This window comes from Gymnogyps californianus, chromosome 18 (assembly GCF_018139145.2).
Source record: "Gymnogyps californianus isolate 813 chromosome 18, ASM1813914v2, whole genome shotgun sequence".
NCBI classification, from domain to species: domain Eukaryota; kingdom Metazoa; phylum Chordata; class Aves; order Accipitriformes; family Cathartidae; genus Gymnogyps; species Gymnogyps californianus.
Genome location: NC_059488.1, coordinates 2,936,197 through 2,956,006, shown reverse-complemented (window position 1 = coordinate 2,956,006; position 19,810 = coordinate 2,936,197). Strand labels below are relative to the sequence as shown.

Here is a 19,810-nt window from a genome sequence, read left to right as displayed (position 1 = left end):
CTGGAAGGCAGAGAACAGACCCGAATCTCCCATGCACACTCAGCCACAGCAAGGCTGGAAAACACAGACCCTAGGACTCTTTATTCTGACCATTGCCACTTCCTAGGACAGCAATCGTCACCAAACCATGTGGTTAGGTGGTCAGGTAAACATCAGTGCATGCAGTCACCTGAATTTCATGGAAATGCCTGGCTCCAGGGACAGAGGAGGATAGCAGCAGTTCCTGGGCCATACAGCAGTTCTCCATTCATGGGCACCACCGGAGCACACAACCTCTTGTAGGCTTACAGCACTTCATTTCCCATTCCCTCATGGACTCCACGCAAATGCTGAAATCTCCTGCTCACCACTGGCTCCTCTTACATGCTGTGTGCATACGCAGTGGGGAGAAAGGAGGAAAGGAAAAACATAGGAAATCAGCCTGTCCCTAAATGGAGCAGAAAGGGGAGTCTGAAAAGAGCCGTGCTCCAGGATGCCCTACCCAGTGTCCAGTGCCTTCTTTAAGGCTTAATCCCATGGATCATCAAGATGTCCATCACCATCCTCCCAGGCGAGGCAGCAGAAGCAGCAGGTACCGAGCACTGTCCCAAGCTAGTTCTTAAGTGCAAAGTTTGCCAAGTCATCAGCTGAGACGTTGCCCGTGTCTGTCACAGGACAAAGCTCACTATCACTGACAACTACGTAACACAAACGTAATCCAGAGCAAACATCACATTTGCAACCCTGCTACGCACAGATTTTCCCTGCCTTCCTTGTACTGAAAAAACCCCACGTACTTCATTTCGAAAGCGTGGGGCTGGCACCTGCAGGTATTCCCCATGGCTCTCCGAGGCCCCCAAGTAAGAACAGTGGGAAGTTTCCTACAGGAGCTCCAGGCTGTCCCTGGATTGTTTCTGACCCCCAGAGCGGCTCCTTCACACCAAGCCGGTGGGCAAGCAGGTCTCAAAAGTAAGCAGCTTCCTGGTGAGTGTCTTGCATGTTTTATTAGTCGTATTTCCACCCACTCATCCAGATAAGTCCAGAATGAGCGATTACAGCCCTCTCCTCTGCCCCACAGCTTCTTCACACTGTTGTGTATGGACAGCTTTTATTTCAGCGTTTTGCAGCCCCCTCTGGTCACCTGCCCATGAACCAGCTCTGGCGTGTGTTGAGCACGGTGGTCTCGATGAACTGGCAGAGACAGGGCACGCTGCTGTGCTCCAGGTGCCCCCCTGCCACGGCCCGAGGGAGCCGGCCGGTGACCAGGAGCCGGACGTAGCATCCGCTGAAGATCACCAGGAGCTGCTGGGCCATCACCTGGAACGAGCAAGAGAGGTGTCAGAGCAGAACACCTACCTGCAGTAAGAGTGGATGATACATTAAACACCATTTGCTCCCTCGTTCAAGGACTGTCCTTGTCTGAAAGAAACGGGACAGGAGCCAATGGCATATATAACTGTCCCAGATCCCCTTCTGGTCAGCAGTGCTGGCACACTGTCCCCACGGGGGAGTGACACGAAATGACCGCTCGCCAGTGGGTGGCCGGGGAGCCAGGCTGCCTGGGGACCTGCCTGCTCTGTCACTGCCTCCTGTTGCCTTTTTTTGCCTGTAGACGGCCAGCAAGCTTCAATCTGCAGGGATGTCACCTGCACCGAATTCGCTCGGTAACGGTGAGTGGAAAACTGTAAAATAAGTCAAAATCATCCCTTTTGAAGCTTCTTGCTGAGCGGGAATGAGGACACATTTGTTGCTCAGCATGGCACAAGTCTTTGAAGGCATGATCCATGGAGGAGACAAAGGCTGGGCACATCCATGCCTCATCCCCAGCCTGGACACAGGCGCTAGGTCCCTTCACGGACTCTGGGAGAGTTGTCTTCCAAACGAGGACCCCCAGCCACCAGCAAGGAAAAGCCCAATCCATTAATTCCTCAAGGATTAAGCACTAGCTGCTCAATAAGCATTAACTGCTCAGCAGTGTCAGGCCTGGAGAAGGTGTGTGTGGACCTCCAGGCTTCCAGGAGCTCCTGCTGGTGAAGAAGGAGGTGTCCCCATGGCTGGCAGCTGCTGGGACGAGTTTTGGAGTCAAGGTGCCTGGGGAGGTGATTTGGCACCTCTGTCCGTCAGGGAGGGATATTTCTCATTACCTCTGGTGGGCCCTCAGGAATGAGGCGGAGCAGCTCGTTGCATGTCACAGGCTCTTTATTTACGTTCACTCCGCTGGATAAAAGAGGGGACTCTTCATGTGAAGCCTCCTCCTCCGTCCCCGGGTCGGGCCGAACCACCACCTCCATAACCACACAGAGCTGGTCCAGGCTGTGCCGCAAGCCCGACTGGAAGAGAAAGAGATTTTGGGGGTCTCCCAAGGCAGGCAGCAGCGGTGTCCTGAGGACAGCCTTTAAAGGGCACGATTTCCTCCTGCACATTTTTTACTCCTGGGAGTTATCATCCCAAGAGTAAAAAACAGCATTGGCCAAGAGCCGTGCCCAGCACTTGGAGCTGAGTGTCTTCATCCCACAGCCCTGCTGCCATCAGCTGCCTCTTGTGCTGGCAACCGCTCCCAGCACAATGGTCACAGCCTGGCACGGAGAATCTTGTCTTTAAAGATGATATGAGTTATATCAGCCAATATGTGAATTGGTGTGTTACTGTCCATCCCCCGATCTGCATCTGTCGGTTCATCCAGGCAGATGAGCAGCCTTGAGATTTTCGGAGGGTTGTACCCCCTCACCTCTCATCCCGCGGCTGTGGTCAGCAAGGGCAATTCAGTGCAGGGGAGCGTGGTGTTTGTATTTTTATACACCCGCATAGAGGAAAACATTTTCTGAAGGCCAAGAGGACAAAATTTTTATACAGTTAACCCAGTATAGTGTTTACTTATTCCTCGGGCTATCCCATTTATTTCAGGAAGACAGCTCAAGGTGTCAGCTGTTTCAAGTTGTGACATACGCTTTCAAAATTTGCCCTTGATTCTTGATGACTTTCCTTTATTAAAGTTGTACAGTTAATTATCCAGACATGCACGTACCACAGGGCCTAAACAAATTCCTGCTGAACTGGGCACCGACAGATGCAGTTTATCCACCTCCCAAGTCTGGCCAGCTCCCAGTTCACAGGAGAGGATGCCCAGGAGGACACTCACACACTCGGTTCTCCTTGCCCACCTCCATCCCACCAAAGCCAGGGCGTAGGGGTGGACCTGTACGTGTCCCTGCGGGAGCTCGGGCTGTGCCCACCATCGTTTACCTCTCGCGTCCTCTGCAGGTCCGTGATGTGGGCTGACAAGGACTGGAGGCAGCGCTCCGGGCTGAAGTGCACAAACCACAGCTGGGACGGGCAGGGTTAAGGAAGGAGTCTTTCCACGCTTCCCCCTCCGCAGCCCTCTGCCTCCGAGCAAGCAGATCGTGGTACGGACCTCGCAGGAAGCCGAGCAAAAGGAGGTGGTGTCCACGGGATGCTCAGAACACAGGAACCAAACAACACATCGCAGGGCTAATTTTAAGCCAAGAGGGTCTGGGCTAAGGCAAAACCTCAAGGTAAAGGGGAAGAGAAGAGGGGTGGCAGGGAACGGGGACATCGCCCCAGAGCGCAGCCAGTCCTCCTTGCACACCTCTTGCACCCTGGGGGGGTGAAAACTGGGATAACCCAGGGCCATTGCCCATCACTCATCTCAGTGGCCTTACATCTAAATAAAATGGTGGGTCACCTTGACTTAGCTCCCCTAAACTCTTTCCTGCTTTCTTTCCTTTGTTTTGAGGGATTCATTCCATTTATTTTTTACAAAATTTACTGTATTTGGTGCTTGCCTGCAGGACAGAGGCACTGTTTGCAAAAAGTCTGACAAGAGCAACGTGCTGGGGATGCGAGTCCTGCCAGCTTTGAGAGCAGCAGCCCCCCAGAAGGCAGCCAAAGGTCTGCCCTTGTATATCTACTCAAGCTGCCATCATCAAGGGGATTCAGGAACAGCATAAAAGCTAGAGGGTTAAAACAGATCTGACATTGGAGCAGAATGAGCAATTGTAAATCCTTGGGTTGTTTTCTGCTCTCAGGCAATTCTGAGACATGTAGGTAGAGGTGAAGGCTCCTTGGATTAGTCCTCACTTGCTGAGGTGCAAAACTATGCTGGTCTGAACAAATGTGTAATTCAGGTTCTTAAGTGTTTCCTCCTCATTCTGCATGACTTCACCCCTGCCAGCCCTCCTGTGGTATCCCCTGCCCCCTTCTCTGACCCCGTGTTTCAGCCTCGGTTCCCTCTCCATTTCTATTTCATACCTCTCTGCATATATATGGCGGGGGGTGGGGGGGGTGAGGTCCATCAGCAAATCTGGGAGACCATCTCTCTTACCTTCCTTTAACACTTTCATGCTGTCTTAAAACTGTCTTCTTGCCCCTAAATCTTTGTCTAGTCCAGAAAAGGTATCTCTAAAAAGCAGCAAATGAGCCTCCCCCTACCTGGTTTCTTCAGCCTGCATTTTTAAAAGGCCATGAAGGTCAGAAGTGCTTGGCAGCTACAGACCTGGCTGCCAGGCACGTGCTCCGTGAAATCAAGTTCTCTAATGTGCCTGAAGGAGGGAGCCCAGGGCTACAAATCACCCGGAGAGCAGAGGCACTTGGACGCTGTTGGCTTAGTTTATCTCTGCAAGGCAGAACATGAGCTCCCAGGGATGGGGACTCTGTTTTTCTCCCTGTTGTGGTTTTTTTTTTGCCATAGGCACATTGCTGTCACTCTCCTCATAATAAGAATCATCACTGTCATGTAAGTATAATAGACTTTCAGGAATAATTGCCTGCCCAAAGGACTAATCTCACTTCAATCTTTTAGACTCATTATTTCCAATTGCCTTTGGGCATATCTCAATCCCCACTTATAGGAGAAGAAAAAATACCCAATCTCTTGTGCCATCCAATAGGAGAAAAAAATATATCCTAGAAATCCCACCCACTGGAAATCCTCACGGATCATAACATCAATAAATACCTCCACATCATTAGCTACCCAGGAGGGGTACAGATGATTCCCTACAGAAAGGATACTTGTAGGATGTTGTGTGGCCCGTCCAGCGCATCTGTAATCCCCAGTATTAAACCGTGTTTGATAAAGATTTCATTGACAGCTGCCAGCCTCACATCTGTATTCATATTTATCTATTAAAGAATGCAGGAAAAATTAACACGCTCTACAGCAAAAGTTGGGCCAGCCTACAGCTACAGACTGCAGCTGGATAATCCCAAATATCACGTCTCTGAAAGGAAAGCAGTGACAAGAGCAGTCTGCAGTCAGGGAGGGCTGTCACCAGCCATCAGTATTGGCCTAGCCACTGCTAGCGGATATCTGTGCAGCCAGAAATCTCACTAAGGATTATTTCTCTTATAGACAAGATGTCTGAAGTGGAATTGACTTCCAGTATCATGTTCTCTCTTCCTTCCCCAGCAGTCCCTGAGTGAAGGACTCCTTTCTTGAACCTCTGTGCACCCACACCTTCGCCAGGTTTCCCTTTGGAAGAATCATTGCACAGCTGTCACTAGAGGCTTGCTCCAAAATCCATTAAAATCAGTGCAAAGGCGCCTCTGGATTTTGAATCAAGCCTTTCCAATATTGTTCTTCAGATCACTCCTTAGAAACTTCCATACTCCTGTGATTCCTACAAACAAAAGCTGACAACAACCAAGCAGTGGATGCTGCAGGATGGTTGCCTCTCATGCTAACGACATCTCCCTGTTTCCTTCTACTGCCCAGTCTACCTCGGTTTTATAATTTTATTGCAACTTCTATGGGTTAGAAGCTGCCTTTTTGTTCTGAACCTGTTGCAAGGTCCGGAGCACCGCAGCGACACAAGGAAACAATGCTATTCATGGCTGCACACAGCTGAGACTGCAAGGACTGTCGTCAGAAGCAGGGCAGGAGCCAGCTCTGCTGGCAAGCCCCGTGGCTTTCCACTAGCCGTGGGAGTGCGAACCGCGCTCTGCAACGGTTGCTTTATCTCCAGCGACAGCAGGCACTTGAGCCAGCCTGCCAGGCTCCAACACCTACTTTTTAGGCATTACGACACCTAACTTGGCTGTAAAACATCCCTTGCCTGAACCTGATCTCCGAGCCCGCTGTAAAAATATTCCTTCCTCCCCGGATAATTATGTTCTTCATATGCATCTAGGAGGTGACCTGGGTCCCAGCACTTTGGTGGGAGGGAGTCCTGCTCCCCGCGCGCTGCGTGCTCGCACACAAGCAGCCTCCTCTTACCTTCCTCTGGCGGCGGTCGATAACCAGTATCACAACTACAGTGACCGCTACGGCAGCCAGGGTCACCAGCACGCTGGCCTCCCAGTAGCGTCCGAAGGAACACAGCTGGACTGCGGAGTAAATGTTTGTCCAGAGAGACATGTAGAAAACCTATAAAAACCCAGAGAGACTGATGATACTCACAAAACTATGAAGGTGAGAAAAGTCAAGGGAAGGAGAAAACTACTGGTCCCTTCTCCCAGGGTAATACCTTACCATAAATTAAGTCACACGAGATTTTTCAGAGGGTGAGAAAGGACAGAAGTTCTTTCCAATAATAAATAGGGGAAAAAAAGGACTAGAAGGACTGAGCGAGCCCTAGTTTATTATAAAAAATTACTGGTCATCAAAGACAGAGAGTGAATTCTTAATGATGATTCATATCTAGGAAGGATTTCAACCGAGTTCTTCCATTTAGATAAGAAATGCACTCATTGAGGCATATTGATAATACTTCTATTAGTCCCTGTATTTAGAAAGCTCCTGTGTCAAAGCACTCAAGGTGGTGCAGAGACTACTCAGTTACAATAACACTGAAATGGTGGACACTGACGCTGGGCTCAAGGACTATGTTAAGGACTGACAAACTTGGCCTCTGCATAAAGACAGGCAAAACTGAATTCATTTGGCCTTTACTTCAGACAGCATGCATTTGGGCAGGAGATTGCCTCGAAGCAAATATAACATGTACAGCACAGCGTGTCACAGCATCATCTTGCAATAATATAACTCATTTGCACTAAACAGGCACCAAAACCTTCAAAACACTGAGCACCAATTCCTACAATATTAGTGAAAGGAGGAGACACGTATAATGGCTATCCAAAAAAATAAACACAACTAAAATGAAGGAGTCAGATTTTATCGCACCTTCAGCCCGCTGCAAACTAGCAGCCTTACAGTAAGTGCTAATGGTTGGGGTCTCTGGAGGAGCTTCTCTCACCACAAGACGACAAGCAAGACTAGACAATCACCTCAGTAACCAAAGTTGACTGGTCCATTGGTCTAAATTAGCATCAGGACCAGAATATCTACCGATTTTTAAAATCAAATTAAAAAAAAAAAAGTCTGATGTAGGTATTACTACCTCCACATATGCTGCTTATCCAGCCACGGACAGCCCGCTTCAGTGGGACTACCAGCAAGGGGTTGGAGAAGGTGCCTTGCCCTCCATCTACAGAAATTCTGTGAACCGGGATTTCCAAAGGAGCCCACTAGGGTGTGTGAAAACCAGTATCTCCTCCCCACCCAAACCACTCTCCCTTCCTGGGCACAAGAACCCCAGATGTAGGTCTTGATGCATCTCAGCAAGTGCATGTCTATGGCAAGCCTGAGAGAGACCCCACCGTCCTTACCACGGCGATGGCTATCTGGAACGCCCTGGAGTTGTAGAACATGTACCGTCTCACTTCAGGCTTCAGGACAGCATCCTGGATTAACCTTCTCCACTGATCCGCTGCCACCTGCTCAGGGAGAAAACAGCAGGCTAGGGCCACCTTCCAGTTTTGGGCTCCTAGTCCCATCAGCTTGGGCAGCCATCACGGGGCCAGGCTGGCACTGCAACTGAAAGCTGTGTCCCAGAGCACCCTCCTGCAGAGCGCACCTCCATCTCAACCATACAGCTGTCACAGACCAAAAACTTGTGTTCTTGCCTCATTGGCAGTGAGTAATATCTCCCTGGAAAGTGCAGGGAAAGTCAGAGAAAACTACCTTTTTATGACAAAGGACAAGACAAGACAGATCGTCCCAGGGATGCTCCATCCTATCAGAGTGACTTTCAAGCAATTCACTAGAACCTATGTTGAATGGGTTTATTCCTGGAGGTTTAAGCCAAGATCATTACAGTTGACTTGCAGTCCATGGGGAACAGACGGAAGTTGAACTGAAACAAGCGACTCTCGAACCAAAAAAAAGAAAAGCTGCCTGTGATGCGGGTGCGAATGCAAACGATGCTTATCCAGCTAGCATTCACTCCTACAGGGTCCTCAGGGGAGATAACGCATGAGGAGCTTACCTGAACCCCAAGGGACTTCAGTTTCTCTGCACAAAGCTCCATGTCAAAGGAGGTGGCTGAGCAGTTGTCCATGCTGAGCACCATGAGCACCTGGCCACTGAGGGATTCTGCAAGAGCCCAAAGGAGTCATGAGCATGGCTCTGGCATGGGTTTTTCTCCCAGCAGCTAAGGAGCACGTGGCAAAGGGAAGGCTGAGGAACACAGACCACCCTGACGTGTTTTAAATGGATCCAGAATCCCCCCTTGGACATTTCTAAGAACATCACAAGGAGCTTTGGAAGCAGCCTGATGTCCCCTGTAAGGAAACAACCCACAAAAAGGGAGGAAACCCCAAACACATTCCAGGAGTGAGCCGTCAGAGATAACATGATGCTCTGATCTTCAGCAGGATAATGTCTTGCCTCGCTGATCCCTAACTGAAAGGACAATGGACTCAAGCTGCTCGGTGTTGCCAAGGCTATCTACCTCTTAGAGAGATCCCCCATTGCCTACCCACCCCATCCACCACAAGAAAAAGCTTGAGCAATCAACTTAAAGTGCTTTCCAATAATCACATTGTCTGGGATGTAGCAGGGCTGCCCTGGAGCATGAGCCCCATAGGTCCTCCAGCATCCAGTTCCCCGCTCCAGCAGTGCTCCTGGGCAGCATGGCTCTGCTCAAGGCTCTCAGCTTCCCAGTTTCAGCTAGGCCTAGGATCAAAGATGTAATCTAGAGACCCAAGTCGCAGTCAGGAGCCTAGAAAGTGTGAAGACAGCCTGTCCTAGATTTGAGGAGCAGGCTGCTCAGAGCTGAGGCAGAGCAGCCTTGGAGCGGCACAGGAGAGCTGTGATCTCCAGGCATCCCATCTGGCATTCATCTAGAGTTTACACAAGCAGTGTTATGTCAAGAGGAAGAGACCGAGTCCAAGGAAGTGGCTTGTTCAGATGAGATCCTGTTTCACTGAAACGTTTCACCCGGCTTTCCTTCCCCTTTGCAGATCTGGGGTCAGCCAGGTGTCCCCTGGGGCTACTCCTGCTCACGCTGCCACGGTGCTCTCCCAGACTGCTGTGTTGGCTGAAACGCAGCGTGCACTCACCTTTCCCTTCTCTCCCACTTAAGTCCTCCATCCTCGTCACCTCTTCACTGCTCAGCAACAGGAGATGCCAAGTGAAACGAGGCAATTACATTACAACAGGGCGTGACTGCATCGAGTCAAAAAGGGAAGAGTGCATGCATCTGAAACCTCCAGGATAACAAGGTCCTGTTCGTTTGCTGAGGTTTATCTCCTCCTGACACAGAGCAGTGGAGGCAGTGACTATAAAGCAAGAATAAAAACAACTGGCCTCAGCCGTGGGCTCGGCTCTCCTGTTCTCCATGGCTTTGGTCAAGTTGCTCGGCACACAGTCTAGCAAGTTGGGTGCCAAGCTGAGATACCCAAGATTTGCAGAGGGGCTCAGCTCCTTGACCTCTGCTGGAGCGACAAGAGCTGCTTCGCCCCTGCAAAAACTGAGCACTAAGGAGGTGCCATGAACTGAGGAAGCACAACGGGTGCCCTGCTGAATGGTGCATGGAGGTCTCAGTGAGAACAGCCATCCATGGCACTGCTGTCTGTCTCTGCACAGCACCTCAGGCTGTTTCGGAAATAGTGCTGCAGAGAGGGAGCAATTTGTTACTGAGGAAGGGAGTCACTTGGAAAGCACAGGTCAATTTTCCCAAAGATTCTTGACTTTTGAGGCCAAGAGAAGAGGACTTCCAGTGTCCTGGTTTTCAATAGGTGGACGTCCATTCATTCCTATATATCAGGCTTTCCAAAAAAGTCAGTGTCTCTATCCTCTCCCCAAAATGCTGAAACATCCATAACATTTTGCTACTTTTGCAAATGAGATGCTGTTAATGAGCATCCTTGAAAAATCTGTCTTCTGTTATTTTAAGGACACACTACTCAGTACTGCCTTTCTCCTTACCACCACCAAGTTGCTCACTTACCTTTCACCCACTGCAGGGATCCTTCCTTTAAATCACTCTTACAGTAGAGGATGGAGGAAAGTGACCTGTTTTTCTCAATTCCACCAGCGTGGTTTTTATGGGCCATGCTGAAGGTGCCTCTCCTTGAGGGACTCTATGTCGTATTGTCAGAAATTCAGCACTTTGTATATCTGCCTTATCTTTCACTGATAAGAAACACCGATTCAGCCCCAAGGCAGCAGGCAGCCGGTTTGCTCTCCTCGTTGGGGAGCAGATTGTGAAATCCTCATTCACACTCCCACTGACAACTTCCTCAAGATCCTGCTTTCCATGAGCAAGGAGGCATTTTCTAGCCCTGAAAAGAGGAAAAGAAAATCCCAGATCTTGCAGAGACAGCAAATAAAGGGTAACAGCACAGACCACTTGGGTGTACTCTGCTCTTTGGACCCCGCTCCCTGTGGATGTTATCACCAGGTAGGTGTTAGCCAGCCTTGAGTGCGGTACGCACAGGCTCACCTTTTGCTGCAATTACCTTTTTTTTTGTTAATAGGTGGAAAAGTTATCCTTAAATATTCCTTAAATTATCCTGACATCCTTAAATATTCATATTTTGTAAACAATTAGTCAAGGAATAGGCAGGATTTCTCCTCGCGAAGCCAACAGGCTTTTTGCTATCGCTTTCAGCGGGCACTTTCAGAAGAAAATGGAGCCGGTGTAAATACCCCTCCCTGGAAGCGATGCACCCTGCTCACTGACGCCATGGATAATTCCCCACCACATGAAGGAAGCAGTGCGGATAAGGAAGAAAAAGCATCCACTGAAGGCAGAGGCAAGCAGAAGCTCTCACCCAGCAGCAGCAAAGCCTTTGAGGGTCTCTGCTTTCCTTTCCCCTCTCCTCTCTGCCACAGGCAGTGCCAGAAGCCGACGGGGCACATCCCCGCAGCAGGCACCATGCCCACAGGTTTTCCAGGCAAACGCTGCTGACGTAGGTCTCTAACGTACTGCCAGGACCTGTGGGTGGTTATTAAAGCAAATGCTTGGAAGATTCTGAAGTTTACTTTTCAATTATCTTCCACTCACGTGGCTCAGCTGCATCCGTGCTGGCTCTCCAAAACTATCATTTACTTTTTAACCACCGCTCGGTCTTACTTTTGCACCAGGAGCCTGTTGCTGTCTCTTGGCGTAAGGGTCCCTCACGGAGCTCATCTGCTCTCCTTCCAAAGAGGATTGCTTTATTTTTGACTGCTGGTGGTCACTGCAATTACCTCCTTGCACAAAGCCAGGATAGTCACTGGTTGAAGGACTGTCAGAGAGGAAACTGAGGCAAGAGAAACAACACGAAAGGTTCTTCTGATTGCAGAAAAAACCTGCAGAGGGCTGGAAACTCACACTTAAAGGAATCAAGCCGTTGTACACATTGCACAAGAGGGGTGCAGGTGTGTGTGTGTACACGGGACGGGCACAGCACCTGCTCTTCACCAGTGCAGGTGAGGAGCGATTCTGCTGTACGTTGAGCACGGCTGTCCAGTGCGATCTCCTTGCTGAGCATGGGCAGCCACATGTTACAGAGCACGTCTCCCAGCACCAAAAGGTGGATTCAGACAGTGAATTTTCTCACTCCTTTCCCCCTTTTGCCTTCAGTCCCTTCAGGTTAGCATCAAACAGGAGGGAAAATGAAAAACAAGACAGAAAAGCCCATACAAAACAGCAGCAAAGCAAAGAGTGAAAAACCAGAGGAAACAAAAGGAAAACGTAATTAAAACCTGCCACCCTGTTGTTGCTGCTGTCACATTAAGTTAGAGGTGAATCAAGGCTCTCTGGCTCAGATGCCGAGAATTTTGAGTCTCTGGAGGACAGTCCCCAAGAGACGACAGCGAACGGTGCAGCAGGGTGAGGGCAGCTCAGCCTTCCCCAGCCTGTCGGGGAGCTGCAGGAGGGAAACAGCCTTCCCCAGCTGGGACGAGCTCGTCGGCAAAAGCAGCTTTCCTTTTACCTCTTCGTGCAGCATAGACCACATTTGGCTCTGTTGTCTTTTATGGCAGAACAACTGCCTGGTTTTGGAGATGGGTCCCCCCCAAATCTTCCTCTGCCACCTCCTGTGCTAACACGAGGGGCATCCTCTCATTTCCTGCACTCCCCAGCCTCTGTGTCTGCCTACATCTCTTCTTATTCTTTAGGCAGTGCCAACGTCTCTCTGGTGACTTTGCCTCCTTCAGGCTATGGACCTTCTTTTTAGGACACCTCCAAGCCCTAGCTAAACAGCAGAGAAACATTCAGCAAGTCCTTCTACTTCATTTCCAGAGCGGCCGGCAGAGGCTTACCTGGTCCAGCTCACCTCCTGGTCCTGGGGAGCCAGCTCAGCTCCCTCCTCCTCCTCCTCCTCACTGTCCTTTATCTGCCATCATCCCACTGCACTGCCCAGGTGCCACGCTGTCCCACCACCGAGCGGGAGGTCTCTGGTCCTGCTGCCCCAACCTGTGCCGGGGAAGGTCACTCTCTTCCCTGCATCTCCCGGGCACCACGGACTTAGCAGGCACAGCTCACCCAAGGCAAGAAGCCTGCGCCCCTGTGCTCCCTCTCATTACCCAGAGCTGCAAGCACCAACTTGCAAAATCTCCCTTGTGCATGTGACTTTTCCCCTAGGCTGGTTTCAGAAATGTGGTTTTAACCCTCTAGAGTTCCTCAAAAGTGCTTCCCCACTGAAGGCACAGCCATGGGAGGAGATTCCGCCACAGGAGTTATCCTCACCTTTTGCAGGGTGGGGGTTCAGAGCTGGACCCTAAAGGCTGCGAAGAGCTGAAGAGTGGCACAGACAGAAGGCTCTCCTCCTCCTCCATCAGCTGGGCAGGACTCACGAAGTACAAATCCCAAGGTTGCATCAGATTAGTTGCCATGAATATATTAGTCAAAGCCAAGCATTGATGACAGGGCTGGAGAAATCAGAAAAGGTGAATGAAGATCTCAAGGCTGAGAACGGGTCACTGTATATTTAGCATAAGGTCATGTTAAAGCACAGAGAAACAAGGACAACACCCAGGGTGGGAACCGTTGCCCTCCTCAAACAGGAGGCTGCGCTGATATGGAGGGCGGGTGCGAGTTTCCTCTCCAGCTGCTGGACTCAGAAGAAAGGCAGTAGGCTCAGACACACGGTCAGACAGACCCCCCCAAACAGCTTCACGTGCTGGAGAAGTCATTCGCTTTCATGCAAAGAGACAATGCTGAGAGACATCACAGGAAAGAAGACTCGTTAGCCTGGGAATCGTGGTTTCATGGCTCACCAAAAGCTAGAGGATCCACAGAGGCTAGGAACGGAGTGAATCAAGTATCTCAGTGACTGTTAGTCTTAGTGAATGGTTAAAAAAAAAAAAAACCAACAAAAAAAACACGCTTCACTGCAGTGCCTGTGTACACTTCCTGGAGAAAATGCTGTTCTTCTCTTGGAGGGATGAATTTCTGCAGCCCTGCTTGCTCCAGACATTGCTGAGCAACGCGTTCATTACATCACGTGGCTGCATGGGCAACAGAACTGACTCCAAAGCCGCTTACCCACATGGGATCTTGTTACACTGGAAACTGGCAACTCACATAGCAACATCGTCCAGGTATTGAGAAAAAATCAGATAAATCTTCTTGCTGTTGTCACTAGCTCAAGGCCCAGCTCAAATCCCCACCCAAGATAGGGCCATGCAAAGCTTTAGGTTCTTTTGCAAACGCTCCTCATCAAAAGCTCTGGTTTCGTTTCCTCCTCTTCTCGCCCACGCAAAGATCCTGACAGAGGGAGAACATGATGACCAAAGTGCTTAGAAAGAGCACCGTCAGCTCACCGCAAAAAAAATGCCCGAGGCAAAACTCTGTGGGGGCAATAAACTTGAAAGCAACATTCATAATTACCTGCAGCGCGTACATCGTACACCTCTTGTTTAGCAAGACGTGCGTGTATGGGCTGATCTTGGCATCACCACCTCATCCCATCAGCACAAGCAGAAAAATCCTGCTCATTTGGGAGGCGGGGGGGGAGAAAAAGGGAAAAAAACTAATTTCAAGTTTAAAGCAATCCCAGTTTTGCTGCTCCGAAGCAGCAAAAAAAGGCCACACACTATTAAATCTTTAGAAACTTTTCGACTGACAGGCTTTCTCTCTGAAGGTTTTCAAAGCATCTGTTTCGCGCCTTTCTAAGGAACCAAGGAGGAAGCTCCACAAAAGCTTAAACCAACCCAAATGGAAGGCAAGGTTTTCCAGTTGTTTTTCTGAGATAGTTTTCCACCCAACCACCTCCCTGAACTTGCAGCTCTGGCCCAAAGGAGATGATGGATCTGCAGGCTGGGTTGTAAGGAGTCAAGGTCTCCCAGCCCGACTCTTCCTGACTTCAGCAGTCATCAAGCCACATGCTCAGAAGCCTTTGGCACATGTTAGTTTTCTGATCATCTTATTTGGGGCATAATTTTGATGCTTTTGTTAGGCAAGCAAGATCCTACCAGGTATCTTCTCAATTCAAGCACGTCCTACAGAATAGTCTATAAAATATTCAATGATTAATATATTCCAATAAACAACACATTTTAGATCCTAGCTGGACAATAAGCTGCTATTGTATTTGCACATATGCCTTTATATCTGGGCTTCTGAAATGCAAAAATGTGTCTGTAACATTCCTATCCCACCTATTAATGCCCCTACCAAAACTTTAGCATTAGAAATTTAACCTTCTTAAAGCCAAGAGGAAGAATTTGCTGTAATTAGCAGCAAATACAAAGTCAGTCAGTAAACTAGAAAGGAATTTGGAGAGAGTCAGGCAAAGGCTCGCAAGAAGTAGGGAACTATTTGACTGTAAAACAGAGGGAGGATGCTGGCAGGATCCCAACGCAGACTGGAGGTGCTTCTGTTCCGCGGAGCCCAGCTGACACCCTCTGAAAGTGGCCCCGTTTAAAAATGAAGGCCTGCAAATGAAGGTCTTCCAAAAATTGAAATGAGAATGAATGAAATGAAGACAAATGAAAATGCAGACTTCTCCGCTCCAGGAAGCATCGTGTCGGCTGTATGTTCAGCTTTTGCCGGCTGGCAGGGGATTTAGGGATTTGTTTTATACAAATCCAGAGTTAAGGCAGCTTGAGGTTCGTCTTGAGCTTCACTCACTGGTATCTATGAAGAAGCATGTCCTGACTTACATTAACCCACGGCACAGCTATTTGCAAACTCTCCCTCTCTCGCTTCACTTGCTCTTTGCCTGTTTTCTGCTTCCTGGTCTTCACTCTCTGGTAACTAAGTGATGAGCTCCCACTGCAGCCTTCTCATGAAGGGACGCTTTCACCCTACTGTCAAACGAGACCTTGCCCTTCCCTGCAGCGCGACTGAAACCAGCTGCCAGGGCCAACAGGTATTGGGGGACAAAACCCAACCGCACAACCTCAGGACATGGGGTCAGCAGGACTCCAGCGGTGGCGATGCTGGAGCCTCCGCAGCCATCTGACCCGCAGCCCCTCAACCTTCCTTCCGAAAACTACTTCTAAACTCTTTCCCATTTCAAATGAAGCTGATTACTACTTCTAGCCTCAGTGAATCTGGTGAAAAACTGAATGTCTGTCTGCTTTGAAACAACCTCTAATTTATTTCAAGACTTCTCCACTCTCCACTGTCACGGAGTCTCTAGGCTAAATAATCCCTTACCTCCCCATCATCATCGCTCTGAGCCGCATTTGCCAAACCTCCCCGGGCCCTTCGACACTCTATTCAAAGAGCAATTTATTTTCATCTCTTTCAAAGCTCAGCGTCCGAACAGGATACTGAGACCTCATCACATTCATGAGCGTAACAACTCGCTCACCTCCATCTTACATCAAACACTCGTATCAACATGCTGTACAGCCGTGACTTCATTTCAAAAACAAAACACTTGCTGAGTCTGGGCGAGTTCACCCTCATTTTCACAATTTCTGCAGTGCTGTACAGCTGGTTATTGCTTGGGGTTTTGCGTATTTGATTTCACCTTTCTTAGCTCAGCATTACACTTCTCTTCAAGGAGTCTCATGCTATTGGTTTCAGATCATTTCTCCCATTTATCAAGATCATTTTGAATTGTAAGTCAGTCCTCTGTACTGTTTGTATCTCTTCCCAGCTTGGTGCCCTGGACATATATTATAACTGTACTCCCTATTCCATCATGCTGCATTAATGAATATATTATAGGGAACCTGATTTCAGGAAAAAAAATGTGCCATTTGAAGTGCTTTCCCAGACAGTAACCACCAACACCTCCTGTCCTCGGGGATAACCTCAACCGCTATCGTGTTCTTAATATCATTTCTGAGATCGCTCTTCACCACTTCAAGTCCCACTGCTTTAAATACCGAGACATATACTCTTTAGTCCACTTTTTCCTATTCTGACTCCTAAGACCATATTCACTACATGGTTTGATAACCTTAGCTTTTTGGCAATATTTGAAAGGCTGATTAACACACCACTGTTATTCCTGCTTTATTTGCCACGGTCTGCACGCAATTGCAGTTTCTCCCTACGTAAGTCTTGTTTGCGGCTGTGCACACTGCAGCGGTGAGCAGCAGCCAACACGGGCAGATCTCATTTTCTTTTGATGAAACTGCATTTTCTGTGGATAACTGTTCCATCTTTTTTTTTTTTTTTTTTTTTCCTTTCCCAGTGAGCCTTAATTGGGAGAACAAAGTTGTTGAAAGCCTTGTCTTGCCCTTCCCCTCTCTCCCTGCACACAAAGTCTTCTTTCACGGACTCTGGGTTGTTGGTTTTTTTTTTTTGTCAAACAGCTCAGCAAAGCTGACAGATTGACAGTCATTAAATGTAAAAACTTTATTTCACAATATCCCTAAATTACATGTTTCAAATGAAAAATGACACTTGCTTAAGGCATAAAGTGTGGTTCTTGGGTTTTTTCCCTACTTCTGCCTTTTTCCTGTGAAGACTTAAAGTATTATTCTTTTTATTATGGTAATGTAAAAACCTCTTTCTTGCATCTCAAATTAAGAGGGAAAGCTTGCTATGTGCCTTGGATAATGATTCAGCTATTGATCCAGAAGATGCTTTATTAGATTATTTTGAGACTGCCGAATGTAATTTAATACCTATTTATTTTCTATTCCTATGCCAGTCCAAGACACAATCTTTTCTGCATGAAATTAGTGCTTTCTCCCTTCAACCTCAAAGAAAGATTACACTATGCTCCTTTCTTGGATTAGTTCGGGGAACTTTTTCAACAAAACATTGATCTTGAGGGTTCTTGACAGTCTTTTCTTTTAATACTTTGAAGCCAAAACCTCAGCTGGGATCAGTGGGTTCTAGCCTTGTCTTTCTTATTATGCATTAAGGCAAGAACTAGTGAGGTCAGATAAACGGGAAAGAGATTCCAGATGAGGAAAATAGAGACAAAGAGGAAAAATGAGCAGGTTTCACACAGGCAGAGAGGAGGAAGAGGAATGGCATTCTTTTTACATAGTTATCTGTAACCTACAGAAGGGACCGCACGATGGTACACCAGAATGGCAAGAGAGCACAGGAGTATTTAGGTCAGTCAAAATCAGGGTGTGATTTTATGAGACTGAGCCCAGCTACTCTACATGCAGCTATTGCTGGGACAATTGCTGTTCACATCTCCCACGAGCTGCCTCGCAGGCCAGAAACTGCTGGCTTTTCTGTAGGGTTACTTAGTGCCAGCTAATTCTGCTTGCTCCGGGGTCAGATGGGCACCAGTGCGGGAGAAAACAGCAGGAGCCCAAAGCTGTGGCTAGAAGGGAAGGGAGAGGGACTGCCAGCAGCTTGATGGGCTTATATCTAGCATAAAAAAAAAAAAGCTCCAACTTCAATAAAGATCATCAGGAATTGTGTAGGGACCTCACAAAAGCAGAAGAATGAGGAACTTAGGGCTGCCAAGTTTGGACTTACACACTGGAATACCTTGAACGATTCGTTTTGTCACCATCTAGCAGCCAGCCTGTCACCGCAAGGCAGAACAAGGAATGGCTCCTTGACCTTCAGCAGTAGTGTCCTGGTTTCAGCCAGGTTTCAAAACCAGGACAAGTAGCCACAGCACTGGGAAAATTTAGGGTCCTCTCTTGTGGTTCTGAAACTGCCAGGGGAGTTTCTGGTCAAGCACTGGCAGGCAAAATTGCTCCCCTCTTAATGAAAGCTCTCTCAAACTCCTGGACTCCAGATATGGGGTTGTGGGCGATTTCCCTCCTTCCTTTCTCTGTTTGGACCCTGGAAAGGGAGGGAAAAGAGGGAAAAGGGCGGGGGGATCTTTAGAGGGGAAAATTACTTTCTCTGAGACAAAAAAAATTACAAGTTAAGTATCACACAAAATGCTGCTATAACAATAATTAATGATTGTTCTCACGTCACGGGAAGCACCGTAAACCAAATGCAGGAAGAAGCACGCTCCCCTGCCATTCCACACCGTCTGAATGAATCCCGCAGCAGCGGCGCTGCCTTGCCCTTTACCTGCTTTCTGCAGCCCCTGGTGGGATCACCCAGGCTGTGAATGACTGGGGAGGGACCTCCCTGCCATCACCGCACACACCACGTTTCATCCCTCCTGTTCATTACTAGACCTTTCTCTCATATTTTTGGATTGAACTGCAGCAAATGCACAGGGGATCAAACCCATACTGGCTCTGAACTGACCAAAAAAAGTGTCGAGCATCATTAGAGAGCGCAGAGGTGGCGGACCTGAGCGGGATCCGGGGCTTTGATTTCCCCTCTGCCTCCCCTCCCAGAGGGGTGCTGAGCTCTTTAACTCCTTGCTTAAACAGGCAACAGTGAGAAGGAGACACCGACCTTCAGACCGAACAGCGTGAGCTGAGTGGGGAGCAAGCTCTATCAGCACAAATGTGCCTTAAAAATTGAACTCTGGCTTCAAGCAGCACAAACGCATGTCCTAATTGTACCTCGTACTGCATGTTAAGCTGTCCAGATGACACTCATATTCTGGTGTTAATAACCCATTTGTCCATCTGGTGCTTGTACTGATGACACGCCTTCTCAATGGTGTTTTAAAAGCGAGAAGTATTAACTCTATATAGATAATGTCTGAAAAGAAATTCCACAAAAATCAACTCCAAACCGTTGTTGATGAACAGGGATGTGACTGGAGCCAAACTGCATTGTGTAAATCCTAATTCACCTGCGCTGATCCCAGGAAAGTGCTTATTTGCAAGCAGTTTTAACTGGGAGAAACCAACAGCAGTAGCCACTCACCTGACATTGCACGAACAGAACAAGACACGAGTGCTGACCACATCTTACCTCCGTACAGCACCAGGACTCTGACCAGCCGACTGCCAGGACGGTACTTCCAGGGATGAGAGCTCAAATTAAGGGAATCAGGCAGCAGTATATGTGCCCAAAGCAGCCTCCGGCCCTTTCTGTGGTACAAGGCAAGCTATGGCTCATATACATGGGGCCGCATCCACGAGGGATTACGGGGGCAGAGCAGCAGCAGGGAGAATTCGGAAAGAGATTTGTACTAGCAGCTGGGATAGGTTTTACTCTTGCTAATCAAACTTGCTGCAGAAAGTCTAGAAAAATCAGATTTCAGAGGCAAGAAGTCGCGCGTCCAACTCCATACCTCTGTCAGT

The 19,810-nt window shown here is 48.6% G+C and overlaps 1 protein-coding gene across 6 annotated transcripts; it reads right to left on the bottom strand.

The window, feature by feature from the left end:
* Window positions 1-970: 970 nt before the first annotated feature.
* TMEM268 (transmembrane protein 268) lies at window positions 971-18,218 on the bottom strand. 6 transcript variants are annotated; one of them, XM_050907944.1, is made up of 10 exons: window positions 18,132-18,218; window positions 11,361-11,529; window positions 10,233-10,566; window positions 8,268-8,374; window positions 7,609-7,716; window positions 6,215-6,364; window positions 5,011-5,121; window positions 3,223-3,303; window positions 2,124-2,309; window positions 971-1,296 (listed from the first exon to the last, which is right to left on the bottom strand). In XM_050907944.1, exons 3-10 carry the CDS (start codon window positions 10,336-10,338, stop codon window positions 1,117-1,119), a joined length of 1,029 nt encoding a protein of 342 aa, XP_050763901.1. In that variant the 5' UTR covers window positions 10,339-10,566; window positions 11,361-11,529; window positions 18,132-18,218; the 3' UTR covers window positions 971-1,116. The 6 variants fall into 6 exon arrangements, with proteins under 6 accessions (XP_050763901.1, XP_050763904.1, XP_050763900.1 ...); XM_050907947.1 differs by lacking the exon at window positions 18,132-18,218 and adding an exon at window positions 12,960-13,040 and having other exon boundaries at window positions 7,609-7,719; XM_050907943.1 differs by lacking the exon at window positions 18,132-18,218 and adding an exon at window positions 12,960-13,040.
* Window positions 18,219-19,810: the final 1,592 nt, after the last annotated feature.